Raw genomic sequence first — 24,366 nt, 5'->3', positions numbered from 1 at the left:
CTGCATGTGTTCTGTATGGAGGTAGTACACGTATGTCTGAAGCCCAATATACACTGGGCAGTTTTGAGCTTTCCAATTGTGGTCCAAGATTGAACTGAGACACAGTCACAGAGACGAATTAGAGCTTTGACAAAGCATGCTTGCATCAAAATTCTATCTAAACTATTGTTTTTATGTCAACATTAAGAATGTATATAGGGTATATGTCCACCAATTTCTAGAAATGTATATTTCTTTCTTTTTGTCCTCCTTTTTGTCCCTTTTTCCACTTACATCTACAGTGCTTCCTCTTTCTACAGAACTGAACTGATTTCTCATTGATTGCACCTGTACCTGGTATATTTAAATGACCTGGAAGCTTGAGTCTGTGAGCACTGAGGGAGGGGAAATGATCTGAAATATTTGCAGCATTTTTGCATCGTGCAAAAGCGAGATCAGAATCAATGGCGAAGAAATCGGTTGCATGACGAGACCATTGCCTGCTAGGACAGAAAACAAGGAAGCATGACCTTGTTAGTTGAATGGAAATAACAAATTGACGGTGGCATAGAACTGGGCCATGTGGTTAATTGACTGGCCCATTACTTTCTATAAGTGTGTGTGTGTGTGTGTGTGTGTGTGTGTGTGTGTGTGTTTGTGAGATGCCACAGGCCAGATCAGTGAATATCATGGTTGGTTGGACAGTGTCCTCCTGTCACATGGCTACAGTAGTCACGGAGCCAGAAGATGATTTAATCTTCCCAGTGTGTGTTCATTCACACACACTGGGAAGATTAAATCATCTTATGGCTTTTTACAGTAGCTGAGGTCTAACACCACATACACAAGCCCTGTGTGAAAACAATTTGTGTTGATTATTTTCTAATCATGTTTCAAGTTGTGGTATCCGTGTACTATGTCATCTTGACCCATCTGCACTTTGGAAAAACAGACATTTGAATGACCATTAGATTATTAGACCATTAGATCCCATCTACGGCAACACCTTATTGTCGAGTTCAACCAAATATTCAATGTTGGGACAATTGTCACTTTCTTCAGGGTTGGCAACATTCTGAATCTCTTAATGCCAACAAATCACATGATTTTAAGGCTACTAACAAGTAATGTGGGATGACATTGGGGCTGATTGTTAGCCTACCTTCAGACTGCAGGAAAATCCAATTTGTTTCTCAAATTAGATCTGTAAGACAGACCGTCAGCACTGTTACTTGCAAGTGATCAGATCGGATCCGTGTCCAGAGATCACCAACCCATCTGCGTGGGTTGCTTTACAAAGCGGAAGCATCAGAAATGGTGGTCCATCATTTTCGCCCTCCAATCACGCTGTCAAGTCACGCTGCAAACCATTTATTTTGGCACTGAAATCCGATTTGAGCAGCCGCATCTGTAGAAATCCGATTACATCAACCAGTCAATCGATTTATTTGTCCCAGACAGCAATTTGAGTCTCACCAGGCATAAAACCATAAAAGCATAGATACATGTATGAAAACCAAACAAAATATACAGCAGATTATAGTATGGCATACACATAAATTACACGTCAAGCAAGACATAATATCACCCTATCAACAACAACAAAGCTACAAGTACAGTGTGTACTGTTACTGTCACCCTATCATCATCACCATCACGATCATCAACATCGCATTTTAAACAACCTTCAAATGTGGTTTGGATGCAATTAACAAAAATCACACTCCATGTGGTTTAATTCCTGCCCAGACTTTCTAAAATCAATCTGGATACAATATGGATATTGCTTTAACATTGTGGTAGGGCATTGTTGAATATTTGTTACTTTGTTGAGTTAAAGTAAGTTTGTTACTCAATGTTGAGTAAGTTTGTTACTCAAACTTGATTGAATGAAAGTAAACGGTCACATTTCCCATAGTCGTCTATCACTAAGAGCATTTTGATGTTCATCCAGTGGATAGTGCAGCCTTGGCAGAGGTATGCGATCTCAAAACTTTTTAAGGTAAAATATGTGATTGAAGCGGTTATCTGGTGAGCCTTCTCTTTGTAGTCATCAATGCATGGGAGAGAATGCACTGTAAATATGATGTATAAATGAGTCACAGATGGGTAAATTCAGGTCAGGAACCTTTTTTCGCATTTCCTAACATTTCTATTTCTAGGCCAGTTTTTGGACTGCGTGAAGCAACACGTGATGAGAATGAATAGACTGGGCCTGCTAATGAGGACCTTGTGGGTATGAATTCCTTTCAGGATGTGTGCGCGTCCATGTGTTTCTGCATGTGTCTAGGCGAACGAAAAAGTGTTGTGCATGTGCTTCTCCAATTGTAGTGCTCATAAAACATGAACTACCTCACATGCCCCTCCAAAATGTGATAAACCAAACTGAAATCTTGTTTACTGACATGCATGGATTCTTAACTCCCTCCAGGAGTGGGGCTGAACTATTGTACTGGCAATTACAAGTGTCTCTCTGTGGATGAGTTCAGGCATACCTGTTTGTGCATGTGTGTTTTTCTGGCAAATTTTCTTTTAGCTTGGCCAACTGGATAGCGTTACTCCAGGCCAAGTCATTAGCCACTGAAATAAAGCAGCTTTGTTTTGTTGTCATGGTCCACAAAATTCTAATTAAAACCAGGCTCCCTTCCAGAAACCTGACAAAAGAAACTAGAAGAAGCGCGCTCAGAGTACAGTATGTGAAAAAAGAACTATCTCTACGCTTTCACTGATCACAATTAATCAGAACCTCCTCCTTGAACTGAACATGACATGCTCATTTTAAACATCACTGGCACACAGTACACAGCAAAAGCTTTAATTGGTGTTGTGAGGGATGGACACTGGAGTGTGTGCATTTCCTCAGATAAATAGTGGGGGGAGCAAAGTGGAAAGGGGTAGCTGACAAAGCGAAGAAAAATGCAACTAATATAAAGATCCTCGGTTTGCCCTGTGCAGTGTGTATCTGATTGTGAGATCCAAGAAAAGATTCTAATTTCTTTTCAAAGTTTGCAGACTTGATCTTAACTCTGATAAGCTGCTAGTAAGAGAATGGTTGAATTGACTTTATTCTCATTTCTCGAGTCCATCACAAGGAATGAGAGAAAGCAAGTGTTATACTGCACATTGTCTCTATTTGAGTTATTAGCTTGCATCTGTCAGTCACACACTCTCTGTCTCTGTCCCCTCACACACAGAGTTAGACACCCAAATGCTCATCCATGACCTTTCACAATGTGTCTAATGGCCTGCTAGAAGCTAATTTAACTTCTCTGGGGGACTGTTAGGTGATATAATATGCTATCGGGCATGGCTGAGGAGAATTGAAACCAAAAGCCATGAAATCGTTTTAATCGTTTTGTTTCTCATTCCATTTCCTTTATCTCTCCATCACAAATCCATTAACATTACCATACATATTCCCTTTTTTTAAACTGTGTTATAGGCGTACCTGTATTTGTCACCTTCTATAACTAGTTTTGTGTAATTCATTCTTTATCAGTTGTGGTTTGGGTGGTATGGAAGAGACAAATGAGTTCATTTGGCCTCAAACTCAAACAGTTGTATCTGCTTCAAAAAGCTATCCAAGGCTCTTGACTGACCTCTAGTGGTATATGTGGGAAGTTACAACCAACACATCCAGCACAAGATTCCGTTTTCTGAGCTCTAAAATATACCAGATTTTTTCCCCCAAAACACTACAGACACATTTAATTAAGGACAGTTGTTCAAGGATTAAAAAAAGATACTCTATATTAGCTGCCAAAAAAATCAAGCAAACACAAACATGAATTGAGTTAATTGTGTATACCATGGATCACATACTGTATAGTGGACAAAACAGCTACAGGAGACCTTGGCTTGCAGTTTCTCTGCAGTTCTCCTGCAGGACTGTGACATCCATTTTTCCACAAGAAGCTCTATTATTCGTGTTGTAATGCTGAGCTGGCATGAAATCTGTTGACTTAAAGTTACATTTCCATCCTGGGCAATGCCACATCAAATGATGCATATTTGTACCAGAATATCTTTGTGTTTATTAGCATGCACCTTTCCTGTTAAGGGGTTAAACAGAACTGTCAGACTTCTTCTCTGTGCATGGAAACAAGCTCCCTAACTTGTTGTCTTGACTCGTATACTTGTCTGTCTTTTTGAAGGGGCATTTTTTTTTTTACCATTGCGCACTAGACCACCGCCTCTATTTTTTGCAACACTTCGCTCTCAGACATGTATTTTTCAGATGTAATAAAGGGTTTACGCACTACAGCTCAACCATTGTACACCGCCCTGTCAAGTTTTTGAAGTTGAGGCTTTCAAACTGCCTGCTCATGCCTCACTTTGACATTTACAGTTGAGTGACTCAGAGTTTTTGTTCTGTTTGTCCTTGCTTCTGAAGCCAGCCGTCAGGGCGAAGGGGTGAGAATGACATCTTTCTCTCAGACTCCCAGGCCTTACATTGCTGGCTGGTCTAGGAGCCTTCGTGGCTGAATTTCCTCTTTTATGTCCTACCTCCTAACTAGCGACAGTCTCTATACTTAGCTTTAATCTCTTCTTAAAGGCAAAATCTTCCAAGACACACATACTGTACAGTACAACAAATAGAACAAGAAAAAAATTAATAGTTCTTTGAAATATATATGACTTTGTGTTTCCCTTCAGTTTGGAATTGAAAATCAAATTGCATGCCAAAAGAAGTGCAAAATGAAAAATACCTCCAATTCATAATGAAAAATGTCTTGAAAAGTAATGTTCCATTTATCTTTTATGAAAGCAAAAGCTGATTAGTTAGTGCACTCACTCACTGTGTGAGTAAGGGAGTGAGCGAGAGAGCTCTGTGAATCCTTGAGTTGACTGTGGGAAAGATTACACTACTGTGACCACACCACACAAACAGTAATGGTAAGCCACCCACCAGCAAAAACACAACTCTGCACTGCAGGCAGACACACCCAGGACTTGTGGTAATGTGGGGCTCTTTGGGGATCTTAAAAACTAAATGGTAACCTTTTTGACTTAAAAGCCTTAACTGGCATGGGCTTGTGTAGAAAATATAACTACAGTACGTGGCTTCATCTATAAAGAGGACACTGCCAAAATAAATCACCACACGGCTCATTTACAAACTAAAAAGCTCTTCTCCAGTAGAAATGATTGACATTTGCTCTGCTAACTGAAGATAACTGAGACTGACACTTGTTTTATTAAATCAAAATGAGGGAAAGCAGAATTAACATACCCTGTTAACTACAGCTGGGATACCTTTTTTATGTGGTTGTGATTATTATTTGACATTTATTTATTGAAGAGGAATAACCCCTTGAGATGAACCATCTTGTTTTCGAGGGGGTCCTTGTGATGATGAACAGGTTGGTTCTAGGGTGTCAGAAATCTGATGATATTTTTTCTGCTTGTTTGTTTTTTTTTGTCTTGTCTACTTTTAGTGTCTCAAGTGTTCACACGTGGATTATTTTCTATCACATAGGCTAATATAGTCTTGTTTTTGTTATGTCCCTCACCTGTCTTGTGCTGCATCACTTAATAATAAAAAAGGAGCTGATAACAGCAGACAGTAAAGCATTATTCTGATATTATATTTCTGCAAGTATATGGTAGTATACTGTAAAACATGACGCATCATTTCAGGAAAAGCACAGGTGTAACTGACACCATTAATGAGTGCCCTTGCATTGCGCATGCTGGCTGACGTGGGTTCCCACAGGTGTTTTCAATTACCCTGACTGATTAGACCTTTAGTCTTACTATAACACAATATTATATGGCAAACTGCATGGGCCACTTAACATAATGCATCTGTACTCATAGCATACTGTATATGACAAAATACCATACTATAACATACCATATCATGGCATATTGCATAGTGTACAATAACAATATACTATGATGTAGTATATTATGACATACTACACTGTAACATCTAATACTGTGCAATGATGTATCATACTAAGACATACTGTATTATCACACTGCTGCAATTATGAGATTTTATACTATCGTTAGTTATATCTAATCTTCTGTTTTATCCTTTACTGTTATATTTTACTGTCAATTGTATTTTTTTATTTTCCTTTATTCACTAATTTATTTATTTTTTTAATGTTATTTTTACTTAGATTTTTTTTAATAGGGTTAGGGTTATATTATTGTATTTATTTATCATTTTTACGTATTTATTTATTTATAATGTATTATTATTTTTGTTTATTTTTAATTCCTCTTTCAGTTAATATCACTGTTACTGTCTCTTAATCTCTCCATTTTAGGGTATTTTTATACATTTACATGTCCAGAAATAGCCATTGAAACTTAAGACACGACTGAACTGCTGATCCATGTACGCCCTGAAAATTTCAATAGACACAACTGTGAAAAAGAAATAGTTCTATTTATATTATGCTGTCACACACGACATTCTCTTTCCAAACAGTATCAATCATTTTCCCAAAGCATTGACTTCAACAGCAGGTGTAAACTTTTATCATATTTAATTCCATTGTAGCATATTGATGATGGCACGCAGTACAAAAGCAATTACCAGACATTCCATTGACAACTTGGACCCAGTAAACCCCACCAAAAATATCAACAATAAAAACACCATAACACTAAGTCTCTTAGTTTCATAGTAAAGTCAACGAGACTAACACGATCTTGGCTTGGGGATCATTAGGAATATTCCCACTTAATTTGTTTTTCTCCTTGAATAAAAACTGTTATATTGTATTTATATATTACAACACTCACCAGAAAACAAAGTAATACAAAACATTCACAAAATAGGAACCTTGACCAATGCGTGAAGACATTTTTTTTAAGAGCAAGACCTATGGCACATTTATTTCCTCACACGGATTTACACAATTTTCACAAAAAGGTGCTTATAATCACAAGCTAATTGATTCTAAACTGAGCACAGATGGATTCCATGGAAACAGTGGACTGTGGGAAGCAGCAACATGCTAATGCACATGGTCTGACAATAGATGGCGCCATACACCTTACCACAATCCTTCTACTTCTTGCACTTGTGAGGCTCTCTTCCGATGACTTCTCAAAGTAGCATACTGTACAAGCAAACCAAGACAAAGAAGACATTAAATTATACAAAATGTGTCACTAGATTTAATGCTGACTTCAACTGAGCACATCATACTTTGCAAATGTGAAATATTTGCCAGCAAATACCCACTTGACTGACATTTGAGAGGATTTGGACAGGGTGGTTGTGAAATGCTTTAAGCCTCTTAGATAGGCCAGGACTCGGCACTCAGTTGGCATATTCAGTCCAGCATGAGAGGTATAAAATCATGGATCATTCAAGAGTCATTCATGTGAATGCAATACTGTTGATATGATCATACTTTATTGAATTTTTATAGTTTTTCGATCAGGTTACGATCTTGAAAAATGCATTAGTGTAAATTCATACCAGTTTTTGCATTGAACATGGGAAATGAAGTTCCAGACTGTAGTTCATGTTTTGCCTTGATGTAACCAGATTTAGGTCAAATAATACATTCAAATAATTCTCAATCTTAAAGACCAAATGGATATAGAATACTTGGCAATGCGAGAAAACATTTTATACATTGAATTCCGATACATTTAGACACGTGACACTGTTTTACATTTTTCTCTGAAACCTTTGGCCTTCCAGACATAATTTCAAAAGGCTAAGAATTATTTAAAGTAATAATCTCAAAGATTTTCATTTAAGTAAATGTCTCTTAAAGGGCAACAGTATTTTTCAACCTGCACCCTATTTTCACATGTTTTTGTGTCGCTATCTATCGCTGAATGAGATAACAAAATGGGGATTGAGCCTATGGCCCATTGATCAAAAGCCCCTGCATTTGCAGTATTACGAACTGTGTGTGTGGTGACATTCCCGGGAAAAATCACAAGCAATGCACAGTAGTGACGCGTTTTCCATCACCCAGCAGTGGTTGGTCTGCCAGAGAGAATAGGCGGAGCTAACGCAACAGACTCGCTCTTCAATTGCCAACTGACTGACGTCACACAGGCAAAACAGTTTAGATCTTTGGTGGGGTGAGATCCAAAATCTACAATAAACCGCTTATCACCATAGGTGACGCCAAAGAGAGCAAATGGAGATCTTTGAGATTGTAACTTTAAAAGTACTATTTCACATATCTGATAGCTAACCATAACCCTGGCTCTTATTTATACTACTATATTGATGTATTTGTGTGCACACTGACCGTTTTTTAAAAAACATTTTTGATATTTATTATGTGGGCCACTAAGGCTTGGTCTTTCTTTATCTTAAGTGTTTGAGCATCATGAGTCAGTCATTTAATGAATAGTCCGAAATATGATCCTGGGCCCCATTTCAGAAAGCAGGTTTAGTGAAAACTCTGGGTTTATTAACCCTGAGATGAGGGAAACTCTGGGTTTTCTGTTTCAGAAAGAGAGGTAACGTAACCTCAGTCAGTTACTATGGTAACTGAGCCTGTGAACCTAACCTGGTCGGGAGCAGGTTTTCTTCATAAACCTTTTTTAACCACGTTAGGCAGACTATAAAACGTTTTTTTCTAAAAACATGGCATTTCCTTGTGTCGACGATCCCGTTGATGAAGAAGCTGCTTTACTTCGCGGGGTGTTGTTGGGAGATGATATTGAAGCCCCGACATTTTAATTTTCAGATAACTTCCTATTTGAGCGGTATCGTTTTTCTTCCCAGTCTGTTATGCAGCCTATAGGCCTGCATAACCTTATCCGTCGACATATCATTAACGTCACCCATCTTGGGCATGCTCTACATCCCAGCAGATTATTTGTGTCACATAGTTCTTTTTTGAAAGCGGCAGTTTTCTTTACAACATTGGTGATGCGGAGCATTTTAGTAAAGCCACTGTAGCGCCGTCAGAAGAGTGTGACTCACTCTGAAACGTGTTTTAAATGTTTTGTAGTGTTCCCTGGACACAAACCAGTAGGAGCCATTAAAAAGGAGTTCACAGTATTGCAGGTGAATGATGTAAACCCTGTGAAATAAAAGATTATGAATTATAATTCTGTTAATGATGGTGCTGCAGCCTCAGAATGGGATTAGTAGGCCTAGTACTTTTTCGCCCGCAGGATTGCACCTAAATGAAATAGATTATAGGTTCAATACCATTTCACCAGTAATATTAGGCTATACTTATGATTAAATATGATACACCATGTTGGAATATTTACTCTAGCAGCAATTTTCTCCCACGCAAATTTTCTCTCTTTTGCAGCAGCCGCTGTGTTTTTTTAACTCGCTGTTTGTGTGCATGAGTATTTCCGCCGACCCGTTTGTTTGTGGTTGTTACCATGGTGAATCGTAGTATCATGGCTCCATTCATGCTGCGTTTTTATTGTGGTGGTGCACGCGCGTGAACCTACTGAGTTGATTGAACCAACTCATATCAGCTGTTCTGGAACCAAAAACTCAAGAGTTTCCCATCTCATGGTAAATAAACTCAGACATCAGGGTTAGACTCAGAATTTGTTAAACCTCCTTCCTGAAATGGGGCCCAGATTATGTCATGTTAGTGTCTTAAAATTAGCCTCCTTTTCTTATGAAATTCCTGACAAAGATGTGCCAATGTCACAAGCTCTTGAGTCTTTTATTCGAAATGAACTGGATAAAATAAACAGTACGATAAATATTGTGAAGTAAAAAAAAATTGTGACTTTGGCACAATGTTGCTGCCTTGCAGCAGGTGGCAAGAGCACATATATAAGCAAACTTACAGCCGAGTACTTTATAATTAAACACCAACATTTAGACTGCCAGTTAAAGAGCTGACTTGCTTTTAGTAGATTGGCAAATTATATACTTTACACGTCAATTTATATATATATTGTGTATGTATGTTTGTATATATACATTTTTAGACAGGTGTGGCTGAACTACAATACCAGTACACACACAAAAGTTCGACATTTAGCAGCATTTACTAATGGGTACATCTTGGTGTCTGTATGGAGAAAAAGTTTTTTTTTTTTTATTATGAATTGAAAACAAACTAAAGAAACAAATGTTTTCCTATTATTCTCAATTGAGATATGAAGACTGAACTCATTCTGAATAGAAAATATGGTCGTGGTAACATTCTGAGAAACTACGTAAGGATAGTTTTTTGAGGTATTTCCGGTGGGCATTTTTTATGCTCCCAACTCAACTCAGCTCATGTCATTATGGACAAAACATATGGAAAGCAACTTTTGAACATCCATTTTAAACAAGAAATACTAGTGGCTCTTGGATGTAAAAGTCTGTGTAAGGCAGCAGCTGCACACGTAAACAACAACGCCATGGCGCTAGGATGCAGGAGAAGCACAGAGGGATGAAATCCATGAGTGGATGAAAGGCAGGCTGAGACAAAACATGAAATGAAGGTAGAGATAAGGAGTGATTGTCATTGGATGGGGTTTTGATCACGCCATTGGTTGGCTAGCGGAGCAGTTCATGGTCTGAGATCACACCAGCGTTTCAGGCAGTGCATCGGCATTGTCCGAGGACAGCAGCTGCCAGATCTGCCACCGGTCCCGCTGCCAGTCCTGCCACTCCGGGCTATGCGGCACCATTTGGTTCTCTGTCATCGAGGCAGAGTTACTTTGCGCTGCACTCAGCCTCCCGCGCTGCAGAGGGGGCCGCTGAGCTGTTGAGGGCTGAGGCGAACTTTGGGAACTAGACAGTCGATGGTGGGCGTTATAAGGGGGAGGAAAGCGGCTGTCGTTACGAACAGCAGGGCCACCATCGCCAGTGTTCACCCCGCTTTGAGGTCTTGAGGTCGGGTTAAGTCCGTGTCCGCTTGCTCGATGGAGGCCTTGTGTGCTATTGAGGTGTGACGTCACAGAGGGGTTGGTGTTGAGCTGGGTACACACTCTGGTGACCGGGGGGTGGGGTCTGCACTCGGCGATGCCAGGCGCTGTCTGAGTCCGTTGAGGCTTTGCCTGCTGCCTGCCATCGCCATGGTGTCCGTCGAGACCTTCCTGTGAGCTGCGGGAGCTTCCCTCTGACATGTTGCCATGGGAACCTAGAAACAGAACATCAACTACATCAGTGGAATTAATTATAGTTTAATGAATATCACTGGATGCACACATCACTAGTTGATGCTTGACTGTAAAACTTTTTTTTTATTGACAAACCTTTTGGCAGGCCTTATTGCATCTTTGATGGTCAGAGAGAAATAGAAATAAAAACATAATTTCTGATTGTTTTTTCTTTCATTTTTATGCAAGGTCAATTTACAACCTACAACTCCTTTTAAATTTGGTGAGCTGAATTAAATGAATCTTCTGCAGAATTTTGCACATTTTTAAACCTAATACAGTAGGTGTTGGTTTTCTGCCCTCACAGCTGAATGCATTTACCTGGCATCACATTTGTAAATTAGTTGCTAATTAGATGACTAAAAATGAATAAAAAAGCAGCAGGACTTTAGTTTTTGATGATCAGAAAACAAACAGCTGGGTACTCAGTGCTGCTCCTTAATTTTAAATGTCCTGCAGCTTCTTGTTCCGCTGATATTTACTGTAATAACCAGCACCAGGTGTCAGACACTTACTCATCTGGCTCCTTAACCACTAGGAACAAAATTTGCAGAGGGCCTGGACTGACTGAAAACAGTTTACCTGTGTATGCTTGGTCCTTAAGTGTTGGTTTCAGAGTAGTGTGCCACGTCCCCCAAATGTTAGCGTGCTCCTCTGATATAGCATCTGAAGGAAGCAAAAGGCCGGTCACATTCCTCTCCATACTCAGTTACACAGTAAACAAAGACACACAGAGTAAGAACCAACTTGCTTCTTAATACCTAGCAAAAACGTTTTGAAAATCAAAGCTAAAAATTACAAATCAAATCCTCTAGCACTGAGAATCCTAAGCACTATACAGTTCACCTTTGGCACCCCAAGGGTCAGCCCCAGGCTCTCTGCTCCAGCCGGCCACCTGACCCACCAGAGTGGACTGTTCTGGGACACGGAAGAGCGGCTCGCTGCCCGGGCTTCCTGGCTCTCCTCTCCGCTCACTCAGGATTGGGGAGTTGTTGTCATAAGGGGACACCTCGCCGCTGGACACCTTGTTGGAGTCGCTGGAAGAATGGCGCTCACTCAGGGCGAAGGGCTCCTCTGACTGCAACAGGTCGGGACTCCTGTTGTTATTTACAGAAGGATGAAACGGGCAAAGACTGACGGAGAGAAATGGCAGACCACGTGTATGTGAACACCTCCTGTGTTTACGTGTGTGGAACTCACTGTGATGCTTTTCTTCTCAGCAGGTAGTCCACCACATCTGGATCCGTCTCCAATAGATTCATCAAAACCTCATTTTGCAGATCAGGAGGCACCTAAAAAACATGGTTTCTTTATTAATTTATTTCACTCAAATAGTTTTGTTAAAAGTTAACGTTTCCTCTACTCATATGCCTGTTTTAAATCATACCTACAAAGTTAAGCTGCTTAAAACAACTTTACAATTACAACACATGTATTTTCCAAACAGTGGTCAGGTACCAATTCTCAATTGACATAAATTGCATTAACCTAAACATGTGATATGAAAGTGTACTTGAGTTCTAGTGTATATATAATAAAATAATAATAAAACTCCACCTGTTCTATGGCCTAAAACAGCAATCCAACCTCATCAAACATATCTCCTTTGCCTTGTTAGCTTCATTTCTAGTGCATTTCTGAATCAGATTTTCAGGTAATTTGCTGAATTTTATTCTCATGATGAAATATGTGGATTATTATGAAGAACCCTGCCCAAACACTTACTTTCTACGAATGATCCTCAAATGCTTTGAAGGCATAAGCAGGTTAGGAAACAACTTTCAGATGTCATTCAAAGTCCTTGAGCTGCCTACAAATCTGTTTTTACTCACCAAGACTGAGCAAGTCAGTCCCAATTCACTATACACGATTAATAGCTCTTTATTGGCTTACTGCAGGAATGTAAGCCTCAGGGGAACGGCAGTGGCAGATTACAAAACATAACGGTGTAAGGTTTCGGACCTGAAATGACCTGAACTGTCTGTCTGAACAGAAAGGAACAAAAGCAAGTGATGATGAGGTGGTAATCAGTGCATGAAGGCTTTCATGCCTGAATTTTCAGCTTTCATTTTGGAAAGAATAAGTTCAAAGTATCATAATGAAAAGTCCTTGATGTTATTGTGGGCTAACTGGTAAAACTTTCCCCTTACATTTACTAAGAAGAATTTAAGAATTTTGACAAAAAAATCACTCATCCATCTGTCATCTTGCACTCTTAATTGTTTTTCTTTTCTTTCTCCCCACTAAACTGGGCAAAGCTCTGTTTTCATTTACTAAGACACAACCATTGTCTGCTAAGCCAGGGGGGATTGTCTTCCTTTAGGCCTTCATGGGAATGCGAGAGGGAAATTGTGCATGAGTGAATGTGTTTAGCGGAGGAGTGGAAGAATGAAAGGAGGAAGCGAGGATGAGTGTTGGAGACACACGCGCCCAATGACTGACCATGAACAGGGTTTGGTAGCTGGCGATCATCCTCTGCAGCACAGCGATAACGGCCGTGCTCTCCTCGGCCCTGGCCGAGCTCTGGACGCTGAACTCCTTGTCTGAGCTCTTCTGCTTGTGGAGCAGGTTGGGGCCAAAGATGGTGGCCAGGTTCAGAGACGTCATCTTGTTCCCTGTGATCTGGATTTGGAGAAACAAACCATTTGGATTCAGACCATAACAAATCTGTAAAAAATGATGGGACGTAGCATCAGTGACGTAACCCACTGGTTTATGGACTGCTGTTTTAAAGCCAGGAGTTTGCATTTTGACCATCGCCATCTTGGTATTTTGGATTAAGAAGTGACCATATTTGGGCAAGAGGGCGGAGCTGGGAAGGATGACACGGTTAGCTAGCTAGCTTTGGTTGGCAAGGTGCTACCGAATGCTGAACAAGCCATTTTTAGGCAACCAAAATGTTCCAATTAACTTTCATGAAGTGAAAACACAGTGACAGAGTCAAAGTTTGAGATAAAAACATTGACTGCACCCAAAAACAAGTTCACATTGCTAAGCCTCTGTCCTGATTTAACCATGCCCTAAAGCATCCCTTGCTTTATTGTCTATTTTAAAATAAATAGGACCATAATTTACCAAATGAGCATCATGTTGTATTGAAGACGTCTTGAAATGAGTGATTGAGACCATAAGCCCATTAGAAAAATGTTTACTAAGGTAATAAATCAAGTAAAAAGTAGGGTAATTTTCTCATAGACCTCTATAGAGTCTGACTTCTTTTTAGAGCCCTGCTGGAAATTAGATAGAATGTAAGTTTAAGGCACTTCCACATTGGCTTCACTTTTCCAACCCAGATGTTGCTGCTTGGTTTAGACACACAAAAGTAGATAATCAGGTACTTTCTCTGTAACCCATTGAGGAGGCCTTGTTTGAATGAAGGATTGATGGTGATTGTTATTGCACAAAGAATGACGTGCTGGCACAGTGAGAAAGAAGCAGAACTTCCAAGTGTGCACCTTCTGGAGAATCACATGGAACGAGACTGAGCAGCCATGCTAGCAGCGCTGTGAGGCTGTAGAACCAGATAGATGGATAGACTTTATTAATCCCAAATTGGGAAATTACTCTGTTACAAGCAGCAAGTAGAGATAAGTACTGCAGAAATGACATTACACTGTTTTGCTGCAATTACATGGTCCTTGGAGACATTTCCTCTCCTCCCTCTTGGCTCTTCTTCTCTCCCTTTACTTCTCCAGTTCCCCCTGACATCTCCATCCTTCCATGTTGATTTTCTCACCTCGCCCTCCAACATTCTGTTTCTCTTGTCACCCCCATCCCCTCCACCCTCTCTGTTTTTGTCACGTTGAGCAAAAGATGGCTAAAGAGTTGGCACATGGGGTTTGTTAACACTAAAAGTGTTGGAGTATATGACAGCTGAATCTGTTTCTGCTAGGGTTGAGCGATGGTGTAGTACATCCTGTGACACAATTAGCACCTAAAGTTACAAGCCCTTCAAAGCTTTCACAACTTTTTTTTTTTTAGAGAAATATTCATTTTTCTGCTTCTCTCCACATTTCCTCCATTTCCACTCCCAAAGGAGAAACAGTCACAGGAGCCACAAGCACCCAAAAGTATTGATGTGTTGTTCCCGGCCGAGTGTAAAAACGCTCCCGACTTCCTGTCACGATCTCGGATAAAGATACTGGAGTCATGCTTTTAGTCCATTCTCATGTATACGCACGAAGGCGACAAAACGCACTTCCATCTGCGCACAGACTCTCTGCTTCTCTCTCACACTTGAACAACACAGTCACACTCCCCCACACACATGCAGAGACATAAAAACAAACTTTGATTTGATCTAAAATACTATATTAAGAGTTCCCACAACTCAGTATTGTTCAAATGTAGTACTGGAACAGTGGAACAACATTGTCATACTCATGATAGAAAGTTTTATTTTTTTTTTTAAAGTAAAGAAATTGATGCAGCTAGCCAGAGAGATCATCTTTTTTATTCCACGCTTTCTTCCCTGGTCAAAACCAGGCGCCTACATTACACACAATGCAACTGGGCTGTAGACAGTTTGATAGGAGATTTAAGTGCAATTTATAAGACTTCGAGTAGCTCCCTCTGAAGCCATGAAAAGCTTTATACAACTTTTTTTAAGACTTGAGCCACACAAACTGATTCCTATCACTTCTTCGGTAATTTCCTCCCAATGAGGTGGGAAAACAAATCAAACAAAATGTGTAAGCTGCCCATAAGCTGTTTGCACTTGACTACTATCTTTGAATGTTTTGGATATGTTTTTTTTTCCTCATGTTATTGTTTGCTACTTAATTCCTGGATTTAATGAAGGACCTTTTTAAGTCGTATTCCCTGTTGATAAAAACTGGCGCTCACCTCTTGTCTGTCTTTGTCCTGCCGGTCATGGGCGTGGTCGGCCACAGTAGACAGAAACTCCAGGAGGCGGTGGAGAGTATCACTGTTGCATGCTGGGAGCAGGTAGACCAGTAGCTGAGTAACACTCTGCTGCTCATCTGGATCCAACACTGCAACACAGATTAGGATGGATAAGGATCAATGAAGACAAGAGAGAAAATGAGAAAGGAGGTCAGGCAAAGAGGGGAAAAAAAGGGAAGATGAAGCTTACATGTGGTGTTGATGAAGGCCGTGTAGAGCTCCTTGGTGAGGAGCGGGTCAGGCATGTCCCTGAGGAACTCCTTCAGCAGGGCAGCCACATCGTGGACGCTTTGCTCCTCATCCAGCTGGACGTCAATGCCGCGATCAAACTCGTCACGTAGCTGAAACGGGGACAAAAAGAAAAGAGAGGGCAAAGGAAAAAGAGAGGAAAAGGGCGATTCAGAAACATCCTCCACACATAACAATGGACATTATATTCTAGGTAGTGCACACACAGGCACATACAAGCACACACATGCACTCACTTCCTGTTGGTCCTCCTGGTAGACTCTGCGCTCAAACTAGTTTCACCAGTAAGCATTTTAAACTCTACATTCTGACTTTTGGATTACTTCCAGAGAATTAGCCTATTGTCGGCCACGATGATGGATATATCGGGGTCAATCTGCTCAGTTTACTTTCGCTTACAGCAAATAAGATGATAAATTCTTATTTCAGTAAGCCGACAATGGTGGCAAATGCATAAATGTTGACATTGGATTGTATCAACAAAGTCTAGTAGAGAATGTCAAGAATAACATACAGATGTGTGAATACAAACCATTTCATTCAGTGCGTTTATAATAAAGACGAGGTGTTATAAACATACATGGGGGTAGAGTGGTCCTTTTAATAATAATTAACACTTAACTATTATGTATTGGAGCCTATTCCGACTGTGCACATTTTTATATAAAAGGAGTTAAGAAATAATTTGGTCCAAGTAATTCTCCTCTTTGTGCATCGTTGAAATGTTGTTCCATAAGGTCCCACACAGTGACACACAGGCCAGAAAAAAACTGTTTTAAAGGCAGGGAGAGTACAGCTGATCAATCCATTAAAAGGGACACGGTGATTCAATCAAATGAATTGATTACACAATGAAACCAAGAGAAATGGAATCTCTTTTTATCTGAAGGTCAGTCCTATATTTCATTAAAATGTAATAATTCAAGTGAGACATCTAGCTGAAGGTAAAAGACATGTGCTTGTGCCTGTTAGTGAATGAATAACCTCCCTTCCCTCAAACGATACGTGTCTAGTTCCCTGTAACTGCTATGAGTGGAAAACAGTTTTATAAAAACATGCCACCAAAAAGATTATGTAAAAATGATGCTGCCCACACTGGATGAGCCATGAAGCCTAATTGTGATTTTCTTTGCGGTGTATGACAAATATATTGCTTGAATAACTAATACAGCATTAGGACCAGATCTGTTGGATTAGTGTGTTTTTTTTTTTTTAGAAATATATTCAAAAAGTGTTTTTGTTGTTGTGTGTTGGCTTTGGCACCATGGATAACTGTGTTGGTTATTGCACATCTGTTTCAGAGCTGGGCAATATATCGATATTACTGTATATCTATATTATGATATGAGACAAGATATCGTCTTAGATTTTGGATATCGTAATATGGCCTAAGTGTTGTCTCTTCCTGGTTTTAAAGGCTGCATTACAGTAAAGTGATGTCATTTTCTGAACTTACCAGACTTTTGTAACTGTTCTATTATTTGCCTTTACCCACTTAGTCATTATATCCACATTACTGATGATTATTTATCAAAAATCTCATTGTGTAAATATTTTGTGAAAGCACCAATTGTCAACACTACAATACCGTTGCGGTATCGATATTGAGGTATTTGGTCAAAAATATCATGATATTTGATTTTTGCTAATGCCCAGCCCTAATCTGTTTATAGAAAGGAGGTTTTGTTTGTTGCGGTTTACTTTTTTTCATAAAAGAATATGAGACAAGCAAAATTAGTCTTTGATTTGTTGTAAGGAACCCAACCCTGTCACTTCAGACATCGCTCTCCGTCACCAAAACTCCGAATGACATCACCTGTCGGACTCTCTTCTTGGAGCTTCCCACTCTAAAGATCCCCACAGTCTGCAAACCTGAGTGGAGAAGAAAGAATAAAACCTCGATAGATGTTTCTAGCACCTGTCGTAGTAACAATCGAAGATGAATGAATATATATGTTGGCGACGGTGGTAGAGTATTATATGCTCACCGTATTTCTCGATGTGCTGGCAGCAGCTGTCGACCACCCGGGGCACCTGGCGGTAGATGGGATTGAGGCTCAGCCTTTTGTCCCGGTGCTTCTCTTTTTTACTCAGCGTTTCGGCCGGCAGAGAGAGCTGCAGGGCCTCGAGCAGGCGGGACTGGTTGTCGTCCAGGTCCGTGATCGAATCCACTGACATGCCTCCCTGGAGGATAACAGTGCATTTCATTCAGACAGATTCAACTGAAAAAAAAGAAGGAAAAAAAACCTGGTCCCAGGTCTGTAGCTCAGACTGTAGTCTGTAGCTCAGACTGTAGTCTATAGCGATGACATTTCATGTCCGGGATTGTTCAGGTGCCACCGGAAATTCCGCTGGATGTCTCTCATTTTGGCAGGATGTCCGTCACCTTCCGCTTTCTTTGTGTTGGCATTTTAAACTCCTGTCGACTTATGAGGACTATGGTTAACTGCTCCTCAGATCTCTGCAGGGTAAATCCAGACAGCTAGCTAGACTATCTGTCCAATCTGAGTTTTCTGTTGCATGACTAAAACAACTTTTGAACGTACATGTTCCACCAAAATAAGTTCCTTCCTGAGGCTATTTTGCAGCAACACCATTGCTTCGTCCGGCGCTTAGCAGCGACCAAGACGAATGCGATTGGTTTAAAGAAATGCCAGTTAACAAGAGCACGTTTTTCTCCCATTCCGGAATGCTGTGTGGACTAGCCAGACCCTCCTCCACAGCGCTGTGGAGGAAGGTCTGGCAATGTGAGACTATTCAGACTGGGATTAATGCATTGTTTTGTCTCACCCTCCTGCGTGCTCGGGGTGCAGCCTCAGGCGTGTTGGGTGACGTTGACTCATTGGCTGTCTCGGATGTGGAACTCAAAGAGGAGTTACTGCTGGATAACTCCTTATTGGACGGCCGCTTGGTGGCAAACTGCAGGAGAGATGATCCAAGAGTTAGTGGCTTGTCCTACATATACTACAAATGGGACAATTTGTCTTATTCTATATATTTGGGTTAGGGTTAGAAAAATTGTCCTTTTAAAAAACGAATTCTCTCAAATTGATAGACCTGTAAAATGGACGACACAAGGTCGGAGGAGTCCTTGTGCTCCTCGCGCTGTGGAGGGTCCTGACGATAGCTGTCCTGACGCTGCCTGTGTGTTCTGTCATTAGCAATGACCTGGGAGAGCACTATACTGAAGGCCTGGGGTATGCATTCTGGTGAAAAAGAAGATGAGGATGAACGAGACAAGGACGAGGAAGAAAGGAGAGGCAGAAAAGAAAGGGGATGAGGGCAAAAAAAATTAATAAAACTTTGTTGTGGATGAAAACGGAACAAGAAAAGCACAACGTTAGCTGCAAGAAAAAAAAAAGGAAATGAAAGCTCTATTTGCAACTTCCAAAAATATCTCTTAGACTCTCGTAACAGGAACATCAAACACATCTCCAATTAAACTTCTGCTGCAGCTCGCCTTTTACATTTGATAAAAGCCTCACAACACGTTTACTACTATGTCAGTTAAATTTCTTAAAGCTCTACTATAGTACATCTGTTTTCCAAAACAAGACATCACGGAAAGAAAGTTGGCAAAAAGCTGGCTACGACAGACCACTTAATCTAGTGCCTTTGACCAAAATAACACAACTTTGATTACTCGCACCTGCAAGCAATGCCATGTTCTCCATGCAGCTCATTTTTAGAAGCTGCTCAGCACTGACACATACGTAACTTCCTTTGTTGTATTTAGAAAGGCAGAATGTAAGTTTGTTTTGACAAGAAGTTGCAACAGGCATATTCTTAAATTGAGCAAGAGCTTACACAAGAATCTGGTGAAGCGAAACCATAGCAATTAATTTAGGACTTGCAAATGTGTGTTACTGCTGAGGGATGCAAACACTTGAAGATGTGCACCGAGCTCACTTCAGAGAGAAATTATGTCATATTGGGCCATCACAGGCTATATATTCCATTATACCGAATCCCAATGCCTGAGCCAACAGCTGAGGAAAAACAGTCCAGCTGTGTGTGTGTGTGTGTGTGTGTGTGTGTGTGTGGAAAAGAGGCAAAGGAAAACGGGAGAGAAAGCGAAACGCATTCCACAACCACAAGTGGAGGGCTGTGTTCATGAACAACATGACCACTAACACTGTGACACAACGAATTTGCTTTGCAGCCTCACAGCGTTAACAGGGTTTATGTAACCTACACACACACACATGCACATACACAATCTGGATCGCATTAATGTACAATGCTTTGCTAACGTAATGCAAAGTACTTCACATGCATCCACGGCCAGACCACATTTATCAAACCATGTCAGATTTTCATAAATCTACATTTTCCAGGCCTACAGCTTCAGTCTTGGTTTTCAGCAACATTTGTTTTATAGCTATTTCTTATTTATGTCCATGCAATGTGTTTGTACTAGCTGGATATGTTCTATGTCCGTGCAGAATGTCAGGAAAGTTATAAATAATACAAAATGTTTGTTTTAATGTGCACAAAGTGCCAGATGGGTGGAATTTACCACACAGGACAATACAGTGAAAGTGCCAAAAAGTGTTTTAGAGACTAATTTGTAATTCTTTACTTTAACTGACAACTTGCTTGATACTATCTGAGGTAAAATAAATAATAAAATAATAATTACCCATAAAGTACTCAAAGCTGATTAAACTATTACATCTTATTTGCAGATATAGTTTGACTGAGGTCTGTGGCTACGTCAAAGGAGCCAGCGTTCACCTTGTCTCTCCGTTTCTGTCTTGCAGAGAAATGGGTGTTGATGCCTGCTTCAAAGTGAAATGCAGGGCTGGTATTCAGGGACCCTGGGAGAAAATTAAATTTCCATCCATTTGGCAGGTTAGACCACGGGTATATCTAAGCCATCTGCTCTGGAGGGGCAAAGCCAGCCATGTAGTGGAGGGGAAACCCACCTACACTCGGCTCCGAGCTGTACCCTGACATAACTGTTACATACAGTATATGGAACTCAAAGTATTTGTCCGAAAATGTACGATGGTTTACCTCACCAACTGTAGTAATATATTTACAGTTGCCATTGACAATATCAGGCTGGCCGAAGCATGTGCATTTCTTAACAGACAACTCATACTCATACTTATTCGAGCAGTAAATAATGTTAATTCAAAGGATGACAAAGATAGCACTGAAAAAAGTCCAATTTTAATTAAAATATTTTCCAAACTATGAACAAACAATACTTCTGATTCTGGCAAATAATGCAGATTGCATGAGATACTATTTTGGATACTTTTTGCATGCTTGCCAGAGTCAGATGAATGCATGCTTTGCTATCTATGAACTGTTTATGAATACTTGTCATAGCTCAATGTCTTAAGTGCATGACTGTATAAAACTTAACTAAGTAATTGCCATTATTTACTAATTTGTAGTTAGTTACGTGAGAACACTGCAGGCTAAGCAGATATCGTCACCGGTGTGTGTGTGTGTATTTTTTACATTTCCATGTGTATTTATTGTAAACAAAACCTGGGATCAGTACAAATCTCACAAGAAAAGCCCAATTCATTTTGCCTCCTGCTCGTCTCGGCAACTGGGCTCCTTTCTGCTTAGTGCAGCAGAGTGGCTGCTTCTCAGAGCCAGTCCCCTTACAAGGAGTCCCTCCACTTAAGCTAAATATAAACTGTCAAAGCCCAGTAAACAGAAACTATGTTTTTCTAACCCCGCTGTTCACCTGCCTGAGGGGCGGGGACCACAGACCGGCCCTGGGGAGAGGGGAGAGAGGGAGAGAGAGACTTGGCGTACCTTTGTCTTTACTCTTCTCCTTTGCTAGCGAGTCCAACTTCCTCCTCAGCGACTTTTTTCTCTTCTGTCCATCTGTGCCGGAAAAAAAACAAGAAAATAAATCATCTGAAACAAATGGTTTCCATATCTTATCTCGCTTAATATATCTAATAAGCTGATGTCAGGAATGCAGACATAAATTAACCACAGAGGGGAAAGCCGTCTGTGAACTCAAATCTATTTAACTGAAACATCAGACAGGTTCAGCTATGGTATTAGCCTGCAGAAAAGCATATTAAATTGATTACCCACTGGCTCATATGTGTTAAGGATTTTCTTAGTTTTGGATCTATTGGACTGTGTGTGTGTGTGTGTGTGTGTGTGTGCGTGTGCGTGTGCGTGTGCGTGTGCGTGTGCTTTACATCCAGGGCTGGAGTGCTCTGAAAGGAGGCAAAGCCGCTTGTCAGCTGTCAACTTGATGAATGACTCCTGAACTTGCTGATTAATGATCAGGGAAATCTGGAAGCCGTGGCACACGCAACTTTAAAAGTCTCCAAGTCCTCGTGTCGCGCCAGGATGTCAGTTTGTGAAACCTCAGCAGCTTTTAATACCATCATTCGGTCGCTTTGCTGTTTGGTTTTTTGGTATCCAAAACCAACTCTTTTACACACCAGATCATTGTGAATCCACCAGAGAGTCTTTGCTTTCATCTGCTGGTTTAGCAACCTCAGTTTGAACCCCCAGATGTCACACACTTGATGTCAGCTGTATCGAATGAGTCACTTTGCAGGGTTCAGGTATTTTATCCAGCCCCAACAACACGCTCAATAGTAGCCTGCTACGTTAAGGAGCAGCTTAAGTTTCCTCATGTGTCCAACCGTCTCTGACAAATCTGAACAAGTTCAACATTGCTGCTGTTCTTTGATAATCAATTTATTGCCACTGTAGTGATTGATATATGAGAAACGTGCGTGTGCTTTTAAGACTCCAAGCTGTAAAGAAAACCACAGCTTGGAGTCGGAAGGACAAGAGGGGAAATCTTAGGGTCTATAAGAGAAGAATAAGTGAGGAGGGGGTGTGAGATGGGAGAAATAAAGCAGATGTTGTGAGAGTGAGGGCAGCGAGAGCGAGTAGGGAGAAGTAGAGATAGGAAATAGTTTGGATTTTTGACAGATGGCTCTCAAAGCCATAAGGAAATCCCCCGAACCTCCAAACCTACCCAGTCTAACTCCTAACCAGTAGGGAAACTGTCTAATGAGCCTTTTGCTTCTTCTCTCTCTCATCACATCCTCGTCCCATCCCTCTTTCTCTCTCTCTTCTATCTCTCATTATTCTGTTTTTCGTTTTCGAAGAAACATGACCCCTGGCACTCGAATAAATATGAAAAACAGCAGGGCTGAAAGCCCACATTAGCACAGCTGAAATGGCACACACACACACACACACACACACACACACACACACACACACAAAACCTCTTACACACGAGTTGAAATATTTCCCTAGCAAGCACATGGCGGCCGTTAGGGGCTCTGGAATTCATAAGCAACACAGACAAGTACGTATTAAATCATGGTGGGGAGAGGTTTAACCTTCAGCTGGAATGCAAGGCCCTGGATAATCCACAGGCTGCACTATACTGCTGCTATGGCGGCCACTCCACTCCTATACAGTGCAGGGAAAATGTGCTGCACACTGTGTATAATGTGCATCTGTGTGAGCATGGACAGACCGTTCTAATAGCAAGGCTAAATCTTAAACTGAAAGTAAAATTAGTAAAAGTTGTATTACAACTTGGGTCTGTTTGGGGTGGACTTTGGGCTTGTTCACTTTCTAAATCTATAACATGCACAAAAAAGACATAACATAATAAAGGAAAGTGAAAAAGCCAAAAAGCATAATATGAGCACTTTAAGTCTGAGAAAATAACCCTGATGATGTCTCAGTTTAAAGTTTTCAATTCTTTAACTAGAAGTCTGTATTACAAACTAGGAGCATGGAGAAAAGACATGGGCATTTACCAGGAAAGGGGAAACAGTTGAGTTGCGTTATGGGAAATGTAGGATCCAGAGTTTTTGGAGGTTAATAGGGAGTAAAAGTCGGAATAATTTCACCTCTGCTGCTTTCTGATACTACTAGTCCAATACTAAATCCCTTTCTATAATTCCTGCTTTTAAATATGTTGTGCATTCCAGTATTAGTATTCAATCTGATAACAGAATTATGAAGGTTATTAACTTGTTATATCTTGCCCACGTGTTTGCATTAAATTGAGTGGGATTATGTATATTTTCCTTTTCTATAAACTGTTCATGTGGACATTTTTAGCATGGGCGGGCCCTGTAGGAAAAACCACCAACTCAACCAGTTCCAGTGCAGCGCTCTGCCCATTTCTGCTATATC

The 24,366-nt window shown here is 40.5% G+C and overlaps 1 protein-coding gene and 1 long non-coding RNA gene across 6 annotated transcripts in view; one reads left to right on the top strand and one right to left on the bottom strand.

Moving 5' to 3' along the window:
- Positions 1-24,366, top strand: part of LOC118494450 — a 130,154-nt gene that overhangs the window by 89,842 nt on the left and 15,946 nt on the right. The gene's annotated exons all lie outside the window — the stretch shown is intronic.
- Positions 9,598-24,366, bottom strand: part of LOC116044544 (rho GTPase-activating protein 6) — a 78,175-nt gene continuing 63,406 nt past the window's right edge. For 3 of the 5 annotated variants that reach the window (XM_031291805.2, XM_035998496.1, XM_031291807.2), the window contains 12 exons: positions 21,985-22,056; positions 19,261-19,409; positions 18,994-19,122; positions 18,192-18,387; positions 18,020-18,075; positions 16,145-16,295; positions 15,895-16,043; positions 13,492-13,671; positions 12,250-12,341; positions 11,896-12,146; positions 11,632-11,715; positions 9,598-11,030 (listed from right to left, as the gene is read on the bottom strand). In XM_031291805.2, coding sequence (XP_031147665.1) covers positions 10,471-11,030; positions 11,632-11,715; positions 11,896-12,146; positions 12,250-12,341; positions 13,492-13,671; positions 15,895-16,043; positions 16,145-16,295; positions 18,020-18,075; positions 18,192-18,387; positions 18,994-19,122; positions 19,261-19,409; positions 21,985-22,056 — 2,069 coding nt within the window. In that variant the 3' untranslated portion in view covers positions 9,598-10,470. Of the gene's footprint in view, positions 11,031-11,145; positions 11,168-11,340; positions 11,488-11,520; positions 11,716-11,895; positions 12,147-12,249; positions 12,342-13,491; positions 13,672-15,894; positions 16,044-16,144; positions 16,296-18,019; positions 18,076-18,191; positions 18,388-18,993; positions 19,123-19,260; positions 19,410-21,984; positions 22,057-24,366 lie in introns of those variants that run through there. The other 2 variants (XM_031291806.2, XM_035998497.1) reach the window with 2 other exon arrangements.

The sequence above is a fragment of the Sander lucioperca genome, chromosome 24 (genome assembly GCF_008315115.2).
Source record: "Sander lucioperca isolate FBNREF2018 chromosome 24, SLUC_FBN_1.2, whole genome shotgun sequence".
In the NCBI taxonomy this organism is placed as follows: Eukaryota; Metazoa; Chordata; class Actinopteri; order Perciformes; family Percidae; genus Sander; species Sander lucioperca.
Note: the sequence above shows the minus strand (reverse complement) of the source record. Positions and strands in the feature narration are given on the sequence as shown.